Raw genomic sequence first — 20,306 nt, forward strand, 5'->3', positions numbered from 1 at the left:
GCAATCTTTTTTTCTGAGCAGTAGGTTTCAAGAGTGGGGTTAAAATATTCAGTGAACTATGTTGTAAACAGATGTGCTTTTATCCAGGCTTTGTTGTTCCATTTATAGAGCACAGGCAGAGTAGACTTAGCTTAATTCTTTAGGGTGTTAGGATTTTTGGAATGGTAAATGAGCAATGGCTTCAACCTAAAATCGCCAGCAGCATTAGCTCCTAACAAGACAGTTAGACTATCCTTTGAAACTCTGAAGCCAGACACTGACTTCTCTTCTCTAGCTATGAAAGTCCCAGATGGCATCTTCTTCCAATATAAGGCTCTATCATCTACATCAAAAATCTGTTGTTTAGTGTAACCACTTTCATTAACGATCTTAGCCAGATCTTCTGGATAACTTGTAGCTTCTACATCAGCACTTACTGCTTCATCTTGCACTTGTCATGGAGAGAGCTTCTTTCTTTACACCTCATAAACCAACCTCTACTAGCTTCAAACTTTTCTTTTGCAGGTTCCTCATCTCTTCTAGCCTTTGGAGAATTGAAGAGAGTTTGGGCCTTGCTGTGGATCAGGCTTTGGCTTAAGGAAAATGTTATGGCTGGTTTGATCTTCTATACAGACCACTCAAACTCTCCCCATAAAAGCAGTAAGACTATTTGCTTTCTTACCATTTGTGTGTTCACCGGAGTAGTATTTTTAATTTCCTTCAAGAACTTTTCCTTAGCACTCACAATTTAGCTGTTTGGTGCAAGAGGCCCAACTTTTAACCCATCTCAGCCTTAGATATTCCTTCCTCACTAAGCTTACTCATTTCTAGCTTTTGATTTAAATTGAGAAATATATGACTCTCTTTCTTTCACTTGAATACTTGGAGGCCATCATAGGGTTATCAACTAGCCTAATTCCTACTGTTGTATCTCAAGGAATAGAAAAGCCCAAGGACAAGAGACAAGGGACTGGCTGGTCAGAGGAGTCTGAACACACATGACATTTATAAGTTTGCCGTCCTATAAGGGTGCAGTTCGTGGTGCCCCAAAACAATGACAATAGTAACATCAAAGATCCCTGATCACAGATACCATGAGAAATATAATAATAATGAAAAAATGTGAAATATTGCAAGAATTACCAAATTGTGACACAGAGACACAAAGTGAACAAATGCTGTTGAAAAGATGGTGTTGATAGAAACCTCCAGTTTGGGGGAAAAAAACAATATTTGTGAAGTGCAATAAAGTAAAGTTCAATAAAAGGAGGAATGTCTGTATAACTTCCATTAGTGTAGGATAATATCTCCATATTGAAATCTTCAAAGTCATTTTCACATTTCAATTTGAAGTCTATACTAAAAGCACATGTTTTCTTCTACATGATCATATATTTATTCATTAATTTTCATTCAGCTCATTAATTCTGCCTGAAAAATCTACTGGGATCCTCATTCTGTAATACAATTTACAAGGAACACATTCACAAATTTGAATATTTAGAAGTACAAAAGATTATAAAAAATCTATTTCCAACATCTGTCCACCAGACACCTAATTTCCTGTTCCACAAGCAGTTAAGTGTTTCTATATACATAGGAAATATATACAAACATGTATTCTACTGTTTTGTTCGTAATTTAAATACAAACGATTGCCTTTTATTTATAGATAAATGTGTGTGTATATGTATATATGTGTGCATGCATATATACAAATATATGTGATAAATAGCCTGGGTGAAAAAAGTTGGTGTATATGTATGTTGGTGCTGTCATATATATACATACGGTTCTGCACCTTGCTTTCTTCCACCTAATAACATATCTTGAAGATTTTTCCTCATCAGGATATATAGTACTTCATTCCTTTTGTATAGCTACATATTGTATTCTACATACTATAAGTTATTTAACCACTGCCTAAATGTCAATGGACATTTGTGGTGTTTTCAGCTTTTGTAATTTTAACACTCTGCTATAAAGAATAAGTTGGAGGAGTCTAAGAAGACAGAGGAGTAGGAGACCTTAGTTTTGTCTGGTCCCAGGAAGTCAGCTAGATAGCTATTAAATCATTCTGAACACCTGCAAACTCAACCAGAGATCTAAGAAAAGAATAGCTGAAACTCTATAAATGGAAAAGTGACCACTTTCTACAAGGAGGTGTGGAGAAGTGAATCTGAGGTGATACATGGGAAGATAAACCATGGAAGGAGGGAGCCCCTGTCAGCTGACTACAGGAAAGTGATAACAGCAGCAGAGCACAAAATCAGAACTCAGAAGTCTGCTCTGGTGAGGGCCTTCCCAGCCTGAAAGGCACTCAGGTGGCGAAGCGGGGTGGAATCCTAGGTGGGACAGGGTAGTCTCAAGATCCCTGGGGTTCAGGAAGGCCTGGGGTGCCTGAGTGCAGCAGAGCTCCCAGACATTGGAGCGGGAAAGCTGATTGCAATCAGTGAGCCCAGGAGTGGACTTTCAGCTCAGTGTTGCCATAAACCACAAACTGTGGCATGATTGGGTGACCACTCTCTGAGCAGGGGCCCAGCAAATGGCAGAACCAACACGGGGAGGAGTGGCCAGGTGCATGCTGCAGGAGTCTGCAGGTTTTGGAGACTCGAAATGGGGTTTCATGGATGAAACAGAAATGCTCAGTCATAGACTGGGTGAACAAGGAGCGTGGACCAGAGAGACAAGAGTGATTGACTGCTTTTCCCTGAGGGTGCACTGAGGAGTGTGGGGTGTGACCTTTCAGCTCCAGGGCTACAGATTGGGAGGCTGCCATTTTTATTCTCATCCTCAAAAGCGGGGCTGAAAGCCTTCAGGGAACGAAAGCCACATAGAGCAATCCAGAGCAGACTACTTAGCCTGGCCCCCTGGTAAGGGCAGTGCAATTTCGCCTGGGGAAAAAGACACCTGAGAATCAGCATGAGTGACTCCCTGCTCCCCTAGAAGATCAACAACAACATCCAATTAAGATCAAGTTTACTGATCACACAGAACTGCAAAATTCCAGTGCTAGGGGAAAATAATATATAGAATACAATCCTTTAATATTTCAATTTTAATTTTCTCTTTCTCTTTTCAACCGATTTCTTATTTTATCAACTCTTTTTTAAAAGTATTTTTTTATTTTTATTTTTATAGCTACATTCTATCCTTTCATTGTATTTAATTTTATTTTTGTACATATATATAAGTTTTTTTTTCTTTACAATTTTGGGATGCAGTTTCCTCTAACAGAACAAATATGCCTAGGATATAGTGGACTGCTCTGTTCTCTTCACCTGTCTAATCATATTCTCTCTTTTATTCTTCTTTTTTTAGTAAAGTCTTTTTTAATTTTCATCTTTATAGTTGCATTCTATCCTTTCAATGTATTTAATTTTATTTTTGTATATATGTTTTTCTTTCTTTACAATTTTGTATGCAGTTTCTTCTAACAAACAGACCAAAATACACCTGGGATATAGTGTATTGCTCTGTTCTCTTCACCTGTCTGTTTATACTCCTTCTTTACTTTTTTTTGTCTTTTAATTTTCATTTTTACAGTTACATTCTATACTTTCACTGTATTTCATTTTATTTTTGTACCTATGTAAGTTTTTCTTTCTTTACAATTTTGGGATCCAGTTTTCTAACAAACAGACCAAAATACACACACAATCTAGTGCATTGCTCTGTTCTGTTCACCTGTCCGATTATATTCTTTTTTTAATTTCTTTTTTCTGGTTTCAGGTCTCTTCTGACTTGTTTCGTGTGTATTTTTCTGAGGTCATTGTTGGCATTTTAGTATTTTGTTCTTTTGTTCACCTATTCTTCTTTGGACAGAATGAGAAGATGGAAAAACTCACCTCAAAAAAGAGAACAAGAGGCAGTACTGACTGCCATGGACTTAATCAGTATGGGCATAAGTATCAGAACTAGAGTTAAGAATAACAATTATAAAGATACTAGCTGGGCTTGAAAAAAGCATAGAAGACACTAGAGTATCCCTTTCTGGAGAAATAAAAGAACTAAAATCCAATGAAGCTAAAATAAAAAAGGCTATTAATGATGTGCAATCAAAAAAGGAGGCTCTAACTGCTAGGATAAATGAGGTAGACAAGAAAATTAGTGACAGAGAAGACAAAATGATAGAGAATAAAGAAGCTGAAAAAAAGAGAGATAACTACTGAATCAGGAGGGGAAAAATTCAAGAGGTAAGTGATATTACAAAGCAAAGCAATATTAGAATAACTGGGATCCCAGAAGAACAGGAGAGGGAGAGAGAGAGGGAAGCAAAAGGTATATTGGAGCAAATTATAGTGGAGAACTTCCCTAATCTGGGGAAGGACACACGTATTCAAGCTCAAAAGGCACAGAGAACGCACCTCAAAATCAATAAAAATAGGTCAACACCTCGACATATAATAGTGAAACTTGCAAATCTCAGAGACAAAGAAAAAATCTTGAAAGCAGCTTGGGACAAGAGGTCCTTAACCTACAAGGGCAGAAACATTAGACTGGCAACAGACATATCCACAGAGACCCGGCAGACCAGAAGAGAGAGGCATGATATATTCAGGGTACTAAATGAGAAAAATATGCAGCCAGGAATACTTTATCCAGCAAGGATGTCATTTTAAATAGAAGGAGAAATTTAAAAAACTTCCAGGACAAATAGAAACTAAAAGAATTTGTGATCATTAAACCAGCCCTGCAAGAAATATTAAAGGGCCCTCTAAAGGAAAAGAGAGCCCAAAAGTAACAGACCAGAAAGGAACAGAGACAATATGCAGAAACAGTGACTTTACAGGTAATATCATAGCCCTAAATTCATATCTTTCAATAGTTACTCTGAATGTAAATGGGCTAAATGCCCCCAATCAAAAAACAAGGGTAACAGACTGGATAAAAAAACAAGATCTATTGATATGCTGGCTGCAAGAGACTCATTTTAGATACAAAGACACCTCCAGATTTAAAGTGAGGAGGTGGAAAACCACTTATCATGCTAATGCACATAAAAAAAAAAAAGCTAGGGTGTCAATCCTTACATCAGACCAATTCAATTTTAAACCAAAGACTATAATAAGAGATGAAGAAGGACACTATATCATAATTAAAGGGTCTATCCAACAAGAAGATCTAACAATTGTAAATATTTATGACCCTAACATGGGAGCAGCCAATTATATAAGCCAATTAATAACAAAATTAAAGAAACACCTCGATAATAATACAATAATAGTAGGGGACTTTAACACCTCACTCACTGCAATGGACAGATTATCTAAGCAGAAGATCAACAAGGAAGTAAGGGGTCTGAATGACACACTAGACCAGATGGACTTCACAGATATATTCAGAGCATTCCATCCTAAAGCAACAAGAATACACATTCTTCTGGAGTACACATGGAACATTCTCCAGAATGGATCACATACTGGGTCCCAAATCAGGTCTCAACTGGTACCAAAAGACTGGGATCATTCCCTGCATATTTTCAGACCACAATGCTTTGAAACTGGAACTCAATCACAAGAGGAAATTTGGAAAGAACTCAAATACATGAAGGCTAAAGAATATCCTACTAAAGAATGAATGGGTCAGCCAGGAAACTAAAGAATTACAAAATTCATGGAAACAAATGAAAATGAAAACACAACTGTTCAAAACCTTTGGGATGCAGCAAAGGTGGTCCTAAGAGGGAAACTTATACCAATACAAGCCTTTCTCAAGAAACAAGAAAGATCTCAAATACACAACCTAACCCCACACCTAAAAGAGATGGAGAAAGAACAGCAGGAAATAAAGCCTAAATCCAGCAGGAAAAGAGAAATAACAAAGATGAGAGCAGAAATCAATGAAATAGAAACCAAAAGAACAGTAGAACAGACCAATGAAACTAGGAGTTGGTTCTTTGAAAGAATTAATAAGACTGATAAAACCCTGGCCAGACTTATCAAAAAGAAAAGAGAAGGATCCAAATAAATCATGAATGAAACAGAAGAGATCACAACCAACACTGAAGAAATACAAACAATTGTAAGAACATATTATGAGCAACTATATGCCAACAAATTAGGCAATCTGGAAGAAATGGATGCATTCCTAGAGACATAATAAACTACCAAAACTGAAACAGGAAGAAATAAGAAACCTGAACAGACCCATAACCACCAAGGGAATTGAAGCAGTAATGAAAAATCTCCCAACGAACAAAAGTCCAGGGCCAGATGGCCTCCCAGGGGAATTCTACCAAACATTTAAAGAAGAATTAATACCTATTCTTCTGAAGCTGTTTAAAAAAATAGAAATGGAAGGAAAATTTTAAACTCTTTCCATGAGGCCTGCATTACCTTGATCCCGAAACCAAAGACTTCACTGAAAAGGAGAATTACAGACCAATATCCCTGATGAACATGGATGCAAAAATTCTCACCAAAATACTAGCCAATAGGATCCAACAGTACATTAAAAGGATTATTCACCACGACCAAGTGGGATTTATTCCTAGCCTGCAAGGGTGGTTCAAAATCCATAAATCAATCAATGTGATACACTACATTAATAAAAGAACGGACAAGAACCATATGATTCTCTCAATAGATGCAGAAAAAGCATCTGACAAAGTAGAGCATCCCTTCTTGATTAAAACTCTTCACACAGTAGGAATAGAGGGAACATGCCTCAACATCCTAAAAGCCATATGTGAAAAGCCCACAGCGAATATCTTCTCAATGTGGGAAGACTAAGAGCTTTTCCCCTAAGGTCAGGAACACGGCAGGGATGTCCACTATCATCACTGTTGTTCAACATAGTACTAGAAGTCCTAGTTCTACTTCTTCCAGGAATCAGACAAGTAAAAGAAATAAAAGGCATATGAATTGGCAAAGAAGTCAAACTCTCACTCTTTGCACATGACATGATACTCTATGTGGAAAACCCCAAAGACTCCACCCCAAAATTGCTAGAAGTCAGACAAGATATAAAACCAATGCACAGAAATCAGTTGCATTTCTATACACTAACAATGAGACAGAAGAAAGAGAAATTAAGGAGTCGATCCCATTTACAACTGCACCCAAAACCATAAGATACTTAGTAATAAACCTAACCAAACAGGCAATCTGTATTCAGAAAACTATAGAACGCTCATGAAAGAAATTGAGGAAGACACAAAGAAATGGAAAACCGTCCCATGCTCATGGATTGGAAGAACAAATATTGTTAAAGTGTCTATGCTACCTAGAGCAATCTATACATTCAATGTAATCCTTATAAAAATACCATCAACTTTTTTCACAGGGCTGTAACAAATAATCGTAAAATTTGTATGGAACCAGAAAAGACCCTGAATAGCCAAAGGAATGTTAAAAAAGAAAACCAAAGCTGGTGGCATCACAATTCTGGACTTCAAGCTCTATAACAAAGTTGAAATTATCAAGACAGTATGGTACTGGCACAAAAGCAGACACATAGATCAATGGAACAGAATAGAGAACTCAGAAATGGACCCTCAAGTCTATGGTCAACTAATCTTCAACAAAGCAGGAAAAAATAACCAATGGAAAAAAAGTCTCTTCAATAAACGGTGTTGGGAAAATTGAACAGCCACATGAAGAAGAATGAAACTGGACGATTTCCTTACACCATACACAAAAATAGACTCAAAATGGATGAAAGACCTAAATCCTAGAGAACACAGGCAGCAACTTCTGTGAGCTCAGCTGCAGCAACTTCTTGCTAGAAAAGTCTCTAAAGGCAGGGAAAACAAAGGCAAAAATGAATTACTGGGATTTCATCAAGATAAAAAGCTTTTGCACAGCAAAGGAAACAGCTTACAAAACCAAAAGACAAGTGACAGAATGGGATAAGATATTTGCAAATGACATATCAGAGAAAGGGCCTGTATCCAAAATCTATAAACAGCTTAGCAACTCAGCACCTAAAGAGCAAATAATCCAGTCAAGAAATGGGTAGAAAACATGAACAGGCATTTCTCCAAAGAAGACATACAAATGGCCAATAGACACATGAAAGAATGCTCAACATCACTAGCCATCAGGGAAATACAAATCAAAACCACAACGAGATACCACCTCACACCAGTAAGAATGGCTAAAATTAACAAGTCAGGAAATGACAGATGTTGGTGAGGATGCAGAGAAAGGCGAACCCCATTACACTGCTGGTGGGAATGCAAACTGGTGCAACCACTCTGGAAAACAGTATGGAAGTTCCTCAAAAAGTTGAAAATAGAGCTACATTATGACCCAGCAATTGCACTACTAGGTATTTACCCAAAGAATATAAATGTAGTGATCTGAAGGGGCACATGCACTCCAATGTTTATAGCAGCAATGTCCACAATAGCCAAACTATGGAAAGAGCCCAGATGTTTATCGACAGATGAATGGATAAAGGTGTATACACACACACACACACACACACACACACACACAATGGAATACTACTTAGCCATAAAAAAATGAAATCTTGTCAATTTGCCACAATGTGGATGGAACTAGAGTGTATAATGCTAAGCGAAATAAGTCAATCAGAGAAAAACAATTATCAGATGATCTCACTCGTATCTGGAATTTAAAAATAAAACAGAGGCTCATAGAGGAAAAGAGGGAAAAATTAAACAAGATGAAACCAGAGAGGGAAAACCGTAAGAGACTCTTAATCACAGGAAACAAACAGGGCTGCTGGAGGGGAGGTGGAGGGGGTGGATGGAGTAACGAGGTGATGGACATTAAGAAGGGCATGTGATGTAATGAGTACTGGGTATTATACAAGACTGATGAATCACTGAACTCTACATCTGAAACTAATACTACAGTATATGTTAATTAATTGAATTTAAATAAAAAAAAAAAGAAAACGTTGGTACATATGTAATTTTGTAGCCAGCAAGTATATTTTCAGGATAATGTACTAGAAGTGAAACTCCTGGATCCAGACCAATGTGCATTTGTATTTTTGATTGGTGTTATTAAATAATTCTTCTTAGGGGTTGTATCACCTTAAAATCCCACTCACAGGGGCACCTCGGTGGCTTGGTTGGTTAAGCGTCTGCATTTGGCTCAGATCATGATCTCAGAGTCCTGGGATTGAGTGCCATGTGAGGCTCTCTGCCCAGTGGGGAGTCTGCTTCTCCCTCTCCCTCTCTGTATCTCACTCCTTCTGGCTCTGTCTCATTCTCTCCTAAACAAACAAATAAAATCTTTTAAAAAAAGAATCCAGCTAACAATGTATAAGATTGCCAGTTTTTCCATATCCACACACAGTGTATTATCAACATTTCTGTTTTTTTCAGAAAAATCAGTATAGTTTTAATGTGAATCTAATTATCACTTATTATTGACTTAAAAGAGGGTCTTCTTATAGGGAAATTAGTTACATGACTGTGATAGGAGAGGCAAATACTTTTCCTAGATTGCATTTCTTTTGACTTTCTTTATGGTAGTAATGTCACATCAACATTTTTCATTTGTATGTAGTCACATTTATCAATTCTTAACTTTTACAACTTTTGAGTTTCAAAAGACTTCTTCAATCCAAGGTTATGAAAATATTCTCCCTATAGTTTCTCTACTACTTTAATTATTTTCATTTAAATTTCTCATCTACTTGGAATTTATCCTGTTAAAATGTGAGAAATGGGTCCAAAGTTTCTTTTTCACCTAGCTGGTTACCACAGTGATTAGATAAAATTTGTAGGTCCTTATTCAGAAACTCATTAATTTAATTTTTCCACATAAACCACAGATTTAATATGTCTGGTTAAAAAAAATCTTGCTATAAGATGAATCAAGTCTGAAGATCTAATGTATAATGTGGTGACTATAGTTGCTAACGCTATATTGTATAATTGAAATTTGCTAAGAGAGTAAAACTTAAATGTTCTCACCAAAAGAAAAAAAAATGGTAACATGTGAGCTGAGAAATGTGTTATTTAACTTGATGGGGGGGGGGAAATCTTTCCATAATGCATACCTTTAACAAACCATCAATTTGTATAATTTCAATATCTTAACAGTTTTATTTGTCAACTATACTTCAATAAAGCTGGAAAAAAAAAATCTATGAAGATTCAGGAACCTATCACATCATTAACCCAATGTCTGACAAATGCCAGGGCATCTCCAAAGTAAGATATTATTGCATCTTGCATATCCTCCATAAAGAAAGAAGGCAACAACACCTCATTCCAGTAATGGGTACCTAAGACATATTCCTGGTTCTCACCACTTATGGGGGTTGGATAGACAACAAAAGTAGTCCTGGAAGTCACCGCTAGTAAGAAATGGCTAGCAATAATTTTACTATAAATAGAAATGACTGTAAAGCATTTAATCCAAATGCATCCCTAATTCACTTCCCCTTAACAAGATCCCAAAAGGCCTGTGCTTACTCTAACACCAACCAACAGAAGAGGAAGTTAGAGTCTAGACTTAAAAACAAAACAAAACAAAACAAAAACCTTGCTCATATTTCTATTTGGATCCCATTAAATGTATAGTTTAACTTAAGGAAACTGCCATTTTCATGAAAAAAAAAAATTAGTTCTCTATCTACACCATACCAACAAATGAACTTTGGGTAGATGAAAGGTATAATGTGAAAAATACAACTATAAAAATTCACATGGGAAAATGAAGATACAAGAACAGGCAGGTACAAGAACAGCCAAAACAATTCTGAAAAAGAATCTTAGTCATTTTGTCAAGTTTCACTAAAAAGTCTTTTGAAATTTTTGACATGAATTATACTGAATTTATAGATTAATTAAGTAAGAATTAAACTGTAGGGACATCAAGAATCCTATTTTTTTTACTTCATCCAGCAGCATTATAACCCTTTGCAGGGGGATTTTGTCCAGCTGCTGCTGCACAACAGATAGATGCACACAGCTCACATATGAGAAGCCCCATGAGCACCTGGCTTGGTGAGTAGGGGGGACTGCAGTTCTGGGCCCCAGGGGACATCTATACAAAGTCACTCCCTGAAGACAAGGAGAGGTAGCCAATTAGCCTAATAGATAGAAACAAACACAAAAAATCAGGCAAAATGAGGAGACAGGAGAACATAATTCCAAATGAAAAAACAAGACAAAAACTCAGAAAAAAACCTTAATGAAACAGAGATAAAGAGTCCAATGTAATGGTCATAAAGATGATCACCAAACTTGGGAGAAGAATGGATGAACACAGGGTGAACTTTAACAAAGAGAAAACATAAGAATATACAAACCAGTGCTGGTATATATAAAAACAATGAGAAAACATGAAAAAAATGACAATGAGTGCCTACCTACTAACAGTTGCTTTAAATGTAAATGGACCTAGTTTTCCAATGAAAAATACAAGATTAATCAACAGCAGATTAGATGATACAGAAAAACAGACTAGTGTTGCAAATCACCCCATCAGAGGAAAAAAAATTTTTTAAAAATGAGAAAAGTTAAAGGGACCTCTGGGACAAAATCAAGTGTACTAACGTTTGCATTATAAGGTCCCAGAAGGAGAAAAGAGAGAGAAAGGTGTAGAAAGCTTATTTGAAGAAATAATGTCTGAAAAAGCTTATTTGAAGAAATAACGTCTGAAAACTTTTCTAACCTGAGGAAGGAAACAAATACTGAAGTCCATAAAGCACAGAGAGTCCAAAACAAGATGAACCCAAAGAGATCCACACCAAGACACATTATAATTAAAATGTCAAAAATTAAATAAGGAGTAATCTTAAAAGAAGCAAGAGAAAAACTAGTTACATACAAGGGAACCTCATAAGACTATCAGCTGATTTTTCAGCAGAAACTCTGCAGGCCAGAAGAGAGTGGCATGATATACTCAAAGTGTTGGAAGGAAAAAACTTAAAATGAAGAATACTCCACCAAGATTATCATTCAGAACTGAAGGAAAGATAAAGAGTTTTCCACATAAACAAAGCTAAAGGAGTTCCCCACCACTTAACCAGCCTTATAAGAAATGCTGAAGATGCAGACTTCTTTTTTTTTTTTTTTTAAGATTTTATTTATTTATTTGACAGAGATAGAGACAGCCAGCGAGAGAGGGAACACAAGCAGGGGGAGTGGGAGAGGAAGAAGCAGGCTCATAGCGGAGGAGCCTGATGTGGGGCTCGATCCCGTAACGCCAGGATCACGCTCTGAGCCGAAGGCAGATGCTTAACCGCTGTGCCACCCAGGCCCCCAAGATGCAGACTTCTTTAAGCAAGAAAAGGCCATAACTAGAAATAAGAAAATGTATGAAAAAAAAAATCTCATTAATAAAGGTAATTATAAAGATAGTAGATTAACCAGGTATAAAGCTAAGCATGAAGGTTAAGAAGAAGAAATAAAATCAAGTATAACTACAATAATTAGTTGAAGAATATACAAAATAAAAAGATGTAAAATATGTTATCAAAATATAAAACATGGTAGAGGGCAGAGTAAAAATGTGCTTTTAGAATGCATTTGAACTTAAGTGGCCACTGACTTAAAATAGACTGTTATAAATATATGTAGAGAGAGAGAGAGATGGTAACCACAAATCAAAACCTATAATAGATACAAGAAAAATAAAGTGAAAGGAATAAAACATAACACCAAACAAAGGTATCACACCATAAAGGAAAAAGAGCAAGAAAAGAAGAAAGAAATGGAGCAGAACTAGAAAAACAACCAGAAAACAATGAACAAAAAACGGCAGTAAGTGCATACCTACTAACAACTGCTTTAAATGTAAATGGACCTAGTTCTCGAATCAAAAGGCACAGGTGGCTAATGGAAACAAAACAAAACAAAAAAACCAAAAAAACCAATGCTGCCTATATGAGACTCACTTCAAATCTAAAGATACATACACAAGACTGAAAGTGAAGGGACAGAAAAAGATATTTCATACAAATGGAAACAAAAGCTGGAGTAGCAATACTTATATGAGACAAAATAGACTTTAAAACAAACTGTAACAAAAGACAAAGAAGAGAATCACACAAGGATATAAGAGTCAATCTACAAGGGGATATAACATTTGTAAATACTTCTGCACCCTATAAAGGAGGCGCCTAATATATAAATATTAACAGACATAAACAATGTTCCAAAACCTCCAGGATACAGCAAAAGCAGTTCAAAGAGGGAAGTTCATATCAATATAGGCTTACCTCAAGAAACAACAAAAATTTCAAATAAACAATCTAACTTTATACTTAAATGAACTAGAATAGTAAGACTAAAACAAAGCCCAAAGTTCAAGAAGGAAGTAAATAATAAAGAAACAGAAAATCTTAATAGACCAATTACTAGTAATGAAACTGAATTAGTAAAAAAAAAGAAACTTCTAACAAAAGTCCAGGGCCAGATGGTTCCTTAGGGAAATTCTACCAAACATTTAAAAGAATACCTATCCTCAAATTATTCCAGGAAGCTGAAGAGGAAGGATGTTCCCAAACTCATATTATGAGGTCAGCATTAATCTGATACCAAAACCAGACAAAGACACCACAGAAGAAGAAAACTACAGGTCAATATCCCTGATGAACACAGATGCAAAAATCCTCAAAAAGTATTAGCAAACTAAATTCAACAACACATTAAAAGGATCATATACCATGAGCAAGGATTTATTCCAGGGATACAAAGATGGTTCAACATCCATAAATCAATCAACATGATATACTACATCAATAAAATGAAGAATAAAAATCATATGATCTTGACAGATTCAGGAAAAGCATTCAACAAAATTCAACATCCAGTTATGATAAAAACTCTCAACAGAGTATAGAGGTAATGTACCTCAATATAATAAAGGCCATATATGACAAACCCACGGTACTAGAAGTCCTAGCTACAGCAATTAGACTAAAAAAGAAATAAAAGGCATCCATACTGGAAAGGAAGAAGTAAAACTGTCACTATTTGCAGATGATGTGATATTATATATAGGAAACCCTAAAGACTCCACCAAACTATTAGAACTAATAAATGAATTCAGTAATCCTGCAAGATACAACATTAATATACACAAATTTGTTGCATTTCTGTATAATAATAACAAACTATCAGAGGAAGAAATTAAGGGGCACCTGGGTGGCTCAGCAGTTAAGTGTCTACCTTTGGCTCAGGTCATGATCCCAGGGTCCTGGGATCGAGCCCTGCATCAGGCTTCCTAGCGGGAAGCCTGCTTCTCCCTCTCACACTCTCCTTGCGTGTGTTACCTCTCTTGCTGTCTCTCTCTGTCAAATAAATATATAAAATCTTAAAAAAAAAAAAGAAATTAAGAAAACTATCTACAATTGCATCAAAAAGAATAAAATATCTAGGAATAAATTTAACCAAGGGGTTAAAGACCTGTACTCTGAAAACTGTAACACATTGATGAAAGAAACTGAAAACAAATAAGTGGTGGAAAGATATACAATGTTCATGAATTGGAAGAATTAATGCTGGTAAAATGTCCATATTACTTAAAGCAATCTACAAATTCAATGCAATCCCTATCAAAATATCAAGGGCATTTTTCACAGAACTAGAACAAATAATACTAAAATTTGTATGGAACAGCAAAAGACCTTGAATATCAAAGCAATCTTGAGAAAGAAGAACAAAGCTGGAATTATCACAACCATGTTTCAAACTATACCATAAACCTAAAGTAATCAAACAGTATTGTACTGGCACAAAAATAGACATAAGTCAATGGATCAGACTAGAGAGCCCAAAAATAAACCCACGCTTATATGGTCAATTAATCTATGACAAAGAAAGCAAGGATATATAATGGGAGAAAAAAGTCTCTCTTAGTAAATGGTATTGAGAAAACTGGAATGCCACATACAAAAGAATGAAACTGGAGTGCTTTCTTACACCATACACAAAAATGAAACAGATTAAAGACCTAAATGTAAGACCTAAAACCATAACTCCTAGAAGAAAACACAGGCAGTATGTTCTTTGACATTGATCTTAGCGCTATTATTTTGGATCTGTCCCCTCAGACAAGGACAACAGGAGCAAAACTAAACAAAGTGGACTCCATCAAACTAAAAAGTGTATACACAGCAAAGAAAATTAGCAACAAAACAAAAAGGCAACATACTGAATGGGAGGAGATATTTGCAGATAATATATGCAATTAGAGGTTAATACCTATACATAAAAAGACCTCATACAACTCAATGTTAAGGAAACAATCTGATTAAATAATGGGCAGAGGATCTGAACAGACATTTTTCCAAAGACATACAGATGGCCAATAGGCACATGAAAAAATGTTCAACACTAATCATCAGGGAAATGCAAATCAAAACTACAAACAGGTATCACCTAACAGCTATTCGAACGGCTATTATTGAAAAGACAAGAAATAACAAATGTTGGTGAGGATGTAGAGAAAAGGGAACTCTTGTGCACTGTTGGTGTAAATGTAAACTGATATAGCAACTACGGAAAACAGTTTGGAGGTTCCTTTAAAGAGTTAAAAATCGAATGACCATATGATCCAACAATTCCACTTCTGGTTATTTATCCATAGAAAACAAAAGCACTAATTTGAAAAGATACAAGCATTCTATGCTCATCACAGCATCATTTACAACAGCTAAAATATCAAAGCAACCCAAGTGTCCATAGACAGATGAATGGATAAAGAAGATGTGGTATGTATGTGTGTGTGTACACATATGTAGGTATGTGTACACACAGACACACACACACACACACACACACACCAGAATATTAGTTCTAAAGAAGAATGAAGTCTTGCTATTTACGACAACATGGATAGACCTAGAGCATATTATGGTAAGTGAAATAAATCAGAGAAAAACAAATACATTATGATTTCACTTACATGTGGAATCTAAGAAGCAAAACAAATGAACAAACAAAAAGCAGAAACAGACTCAAATACACTGATGGTTGCCAGAGCAGAGGGAGGGTAGAGGGATGGAGGAAATAGGTGAGGGGGATTAAGAGGTACAACCTTATAGTTATTAAACAAATAATACATGCAGATGTAATGTACAGCATAAGGAATCTAGCCAATAACATTTTAAAAACTTTACATGGTGACAGATGGTAACTAGACTTACCGTAGTGATCATTTTGTAATGTGTATAAATACTGAATCACTATGTTGTACACCCGAAACTAATATAATATTGTGCATCAATTAAACCTTGATGAAAAAAACTAGCTGTTCCCGTTTATTCAAAATTCTAGTGGAAAACGATTTCGAAAGATCAACTTTTAAATAGCAAAAGTTCAGTTAGTAAACTGAACTAATTTAACATTTTATAAGAATAACAAACATTTCTATCTTACTACTTATGTGCAAGACACTGTTCTACATGCTTTACAAACAATAAATGATTGAATTCTCAATAATTCAAAAGATCCCGTTAAGTACTAAAGCCTCCCATGGCCTTTCGGATAAATACCAGTTACTAGTATATGGACAAGTAAGATAAGAAGGATTTTAGAGTCCCAGAGTTTAGGACATAACAGAAGTGAGTATAAACATAAAACAGCCAATTTTAAGGTCAGATTTATTATTCTCTTTTCTCCAAATTCACAAAAACATACCAAAGCTAGTAAGTTTTGAAATTCTGCCTGAATATAATAGTTCTTCTGGTTTACAAGCTAAAATCTTGCACTTTCTTTTAAAGTTTGCTGGTTTGTCCATAAATATTATTCTAGAGCCTTTCCTAAATGCATCACATTAAAAAACAACATCAACGGAAAGCCAATTATAAATGTTTTGTGTACACCATATAGTTTTATAAATGGAAAGGTTATACACAGTAAGATTTTACGGTAGGTTATCACAGCACTCCAATAAAAACAGGTGATTTGTAAATTTATTTTATATTAAAATGTTTGGACTTAGATATACTTTCACATTACTGAAGAGATTTCTCTAATATTTTTATTAACGTATCAAGTTTATAAAGTTGATGTGAATTCAGAAGTATAACAATCTGAGCCATTTCTAAAAGATTTCGATAATAGATTACTTATATGAAGACTTACCTCAATTTTTAGTGTTAGGTATTGCTTAAGTCACAAATGAATCTGCAAGTCTTCATTTAATAATTAAAAGCTCCACTGAGTTATTTTCAAAGTTTATCAGTATGCGAAAGGTATATGGGAACTTGATGTACTAGTTTAGCAACTTTTCTGTCTGAAATTATTTTCAAAATGAAAGTTAAAAAAAAAGATAACGATTCTGTTTACTCTATATGTAGTCAAACCACTGAAAATCTCGGGCGTTCAATAGTATTTACCTTAATACTCATCAGTGATTTTCCTATTAGTTAGGCTACTAAAAATAAATATACTTTTCCATTGATAAATTCAAGACAAATCATTTTCTCTCTTCTCCTTCCTCCAACACACATGAACCAGAACATATAGATTTTTAAGAAATGAACTGGAGAGCACATAATGGTATTTACACTTTGGACTCAAGTTCAGTAGGTTCTTTTAAAGTAGAACTCCTTCTACTTTTTGATTAGCAGTTCTACTCCTAGAGAAAATTTATCCAAGATAAATAAAAAACATGTACCCAAAAAAGACTTTATAAAAAAGTTCATAGCAGCTTCATTCATGATAAGCTTCAAAATGGAAAGAACCTAAACGACCAGTGACAGGTGAATGCATAAGCAAACTGTGGTATATTCATACCCAGCAACACTAAGGAAAGAACTGCCGATACAACAACACAATGGATGAAAATATAATGTGGAGTGAAAGAAGCTAGACACAAAAGAGTACATACTGTACAATTTCACTTATTTTCAATCCAGTACGAGCAAAAACTAAGCTATGGTGACAGGAATGAGAAAGTGTTTGCCTCTTGAGGAGCAGTGGTTGAGATGGATAAAAGGCATGTAAGGAAATTCTGTAGGGTGACTGCACTGTGCTATATCTTGTTTTAATATATGCAATAATTACCTATTACAAAAATAATGCATGTAACTGTAGTTCAGTTGAATTAAATATACTTCAATTAAAAATATTTCTTCTAAAAGAAAAAGTTACAGCAACAAAAATTCAAAGAGTTTTTAACATTTCCAGATTTCTAGAATGCTTACCTGTCTAAGAGCTGATCGTGTTTTTCTAAAGCAACTTTTTCAGCCATCACTGCTCGGTCCTTTTCGGCCACAGCATTATCCCTCGCTTCTCGGAGATTTCTAAAATTTAAACATATACTCAGTTATTCCAAATACAAATTATCTATCTTTTAAAGTTTCATAAATGTGTTTGCTTAGAATTGGACTGACAATCTTAAGGACCCACCAGGAGGTTGGTGACCCAAGGTGTATATTATATGAATTTACCTGTCTGGGTGTTTCTATAGCAGCACAGTAATACAGATGCAAACATGGTGTATCTCTAAATGTCACATCATCTTTCTCCATAACTTATCTTCACATGGGCTGAAGGTAGGCTCAACAGTTTATATATACAGTAACTTGTTTAATCCTTACCATAATCTAAAGAAGTAGATTATTACACAGTATCCAGAAGAAAACCGAGGTCTTGAGAAGATAATAAATATTCTCTAAAACATTTTAAATGAAAAGTATAATATAAAGATCACAAGTGTCAAAACGGGAACAAAGTTTGGGATACGAGCAAGTTAAAGTGATGGCCCTTGGGATCTCACTTACAGAGTAATGGAAAAGAAGAGAACTCAAGAACTGAGAGGGCTGACAAGTTAGGTCAAAGTAGAAGGGGCAAAGGACATGAAGTCCTGATAAGATGACAAGCAGATAAATATAAGTAGTGTACAAGCAGGATGGAATACTAGAGGTTGCTATTAAAGGATGGTGATGTGGAGGTAGAATAGTACTTTCAGCGACATCATTTATTTTGATACCAAGATCCAGGATGTGACCAGTAAAGTAGCTAAGTGAAGGAGAGATGAGATAAAGGCCAATATTCATGTAGGGCTCAAGAAAGTATGAAGCCAGAGTATTAGGTATGTCATCCACTTACAGTACTGATGACAGCAGGAAGTAAAATGGAGAGAAAGATACATTTAGTGATAGTTAAGGGTAATGTCCAAGAGGCAGAAGGTAACAAGAGTGCCACAACAAGACAGGAGCCTTTAAAGATCAAATCTCGTTTGTTTTTTAATCAAAGCGGAAGTCTGGATCAAGAAAAATACCAACAGGAAGCTTCTTTCAGAGAACCACTTAATTTTTAAAAAATCCTCTTCTCTAACATAGTTATAAATAAATGTAGAGTGTTAATATGATTTTCCTCACCTAATTTCTACAAATCCCTTATGTTGTATTTTCTAACCTGTTTCATAGTGGAGTAAACTGAAGTTCAAGAGCTTAAGTATCTAGTTCAAAGTCACAGCCCATGTTAAAGCCATAATTTGAGCCCAGCTATGTCTGCTGCAGAGCAAATGTTTTTTACATCATATCACCACATCTCCCATAAAGAACTGGATTGGGTATTAGAATTTTGTGCTTATTATTCATGGAGAATGTCAGTGGAAAGTCATGAAAACCCACATCGTTTGAATAAATCTATATAACAACTATTGGATAGGAATGCTTACTTGCTGTGCCAGTATGAAATGTCATCTTTTACACTGATGCTAACCACAAAGCTAAAATTTAAAACATATCAACCAGTGGAGATTCATCAAATGGTTTATCAGGCAGAAATAAAATAATTTAAAGAAACTGTAGTACAGATAACTTATTAAAAAGAAAATAGCTTTTGTATACTATTATCTAAGTGGAAGTGCATTTTAAAATAGATATCACAAAATGTCGTGTCATTATTTTCTGACATCATCCTGATTGCAATGACCTTCCAAAAATATTCTATCATTAAACTAACTGAAACATGAAAATTTAGTTTTATAGATAGAATTAAAATCTTTAAGCATATGAAACGTTTATATATTTTTCATTTGTAGATTATATATTTCAGTCAGTAAATTGTCACAAATTGGTTGCAATTTTCATTTTCTCAAAGATAGCTTCATTATCCTATAAGTTATTTCAATAGCAAAATTCCAAGTAGATTGCAATTACAGTACTATTAATCAACGCTTAGTTAGTAGGTACAGAAGCTTCAGTCCCTAACTATATTTCCTTTCTGGCAATAATGGGCATTAGAAATAAAAGCAAGTCACAGAAGGAAATGAAACCCAGAATAAACTAACAATAGGGCTTGTGAGCGGAGGTATGATTAGAAGGTCCTAGTGCATTCAAGATGCTACACTCTAGGGGCGCCTGGGTAGCGCAGTCGTTAAAGCGTCTGCCTTCGGCTCAGGGCGTGATCCCGGCGTTCCGGGATCGAGTCC

At 35.4% G+C, this 20,306-nt stretch overlaps 1 protein-coding gene across 3 annotated transcripts in view; it reads right to left on the bottom strand.

Moving 5' to 3' along the window:
- Window positions 1–20,306, bottom strand: part of PIBF1 (progesterone immunomodulatory binding factor 1) — a 198,328-nt gene that overhangs the window by 118,375 nt on the left and 59,647 nt on the right. For all 3 annotated transcript variants that reach the window (XR_008957897.1, XR_008957898.1, XM_026493397.4), the window contains exon 10: window positions 18,070–18,168. Coding sequence is in view for 1 of the 3 variants with exons in the window: in XM_026493397.4 (XP_026349182.2) it covers window positions 18,070–18,168 (99 nt within the window). In the remaining 2 variants the exon portion in view is untranslated. The remainder of the gene's footprint in view (window positions 1–18,069; window positions 18,169–20,306) is intronic.

The sequence above is a fragment of the Ursus arctos genome, unplaced genomic scaffold (assembly GCF_023065955.2).
Source record: "Ursus arctos isolate Adak ecotype North America unplaced genomic scaffold, UrsArc2.0 scaffold_10, whole genome shotgun sequence".
NCBI lineage: Eukaryota > Metazoa > Chordata > Mammalia > Carnivora > Ursidae > Ursus > Ursus arctos.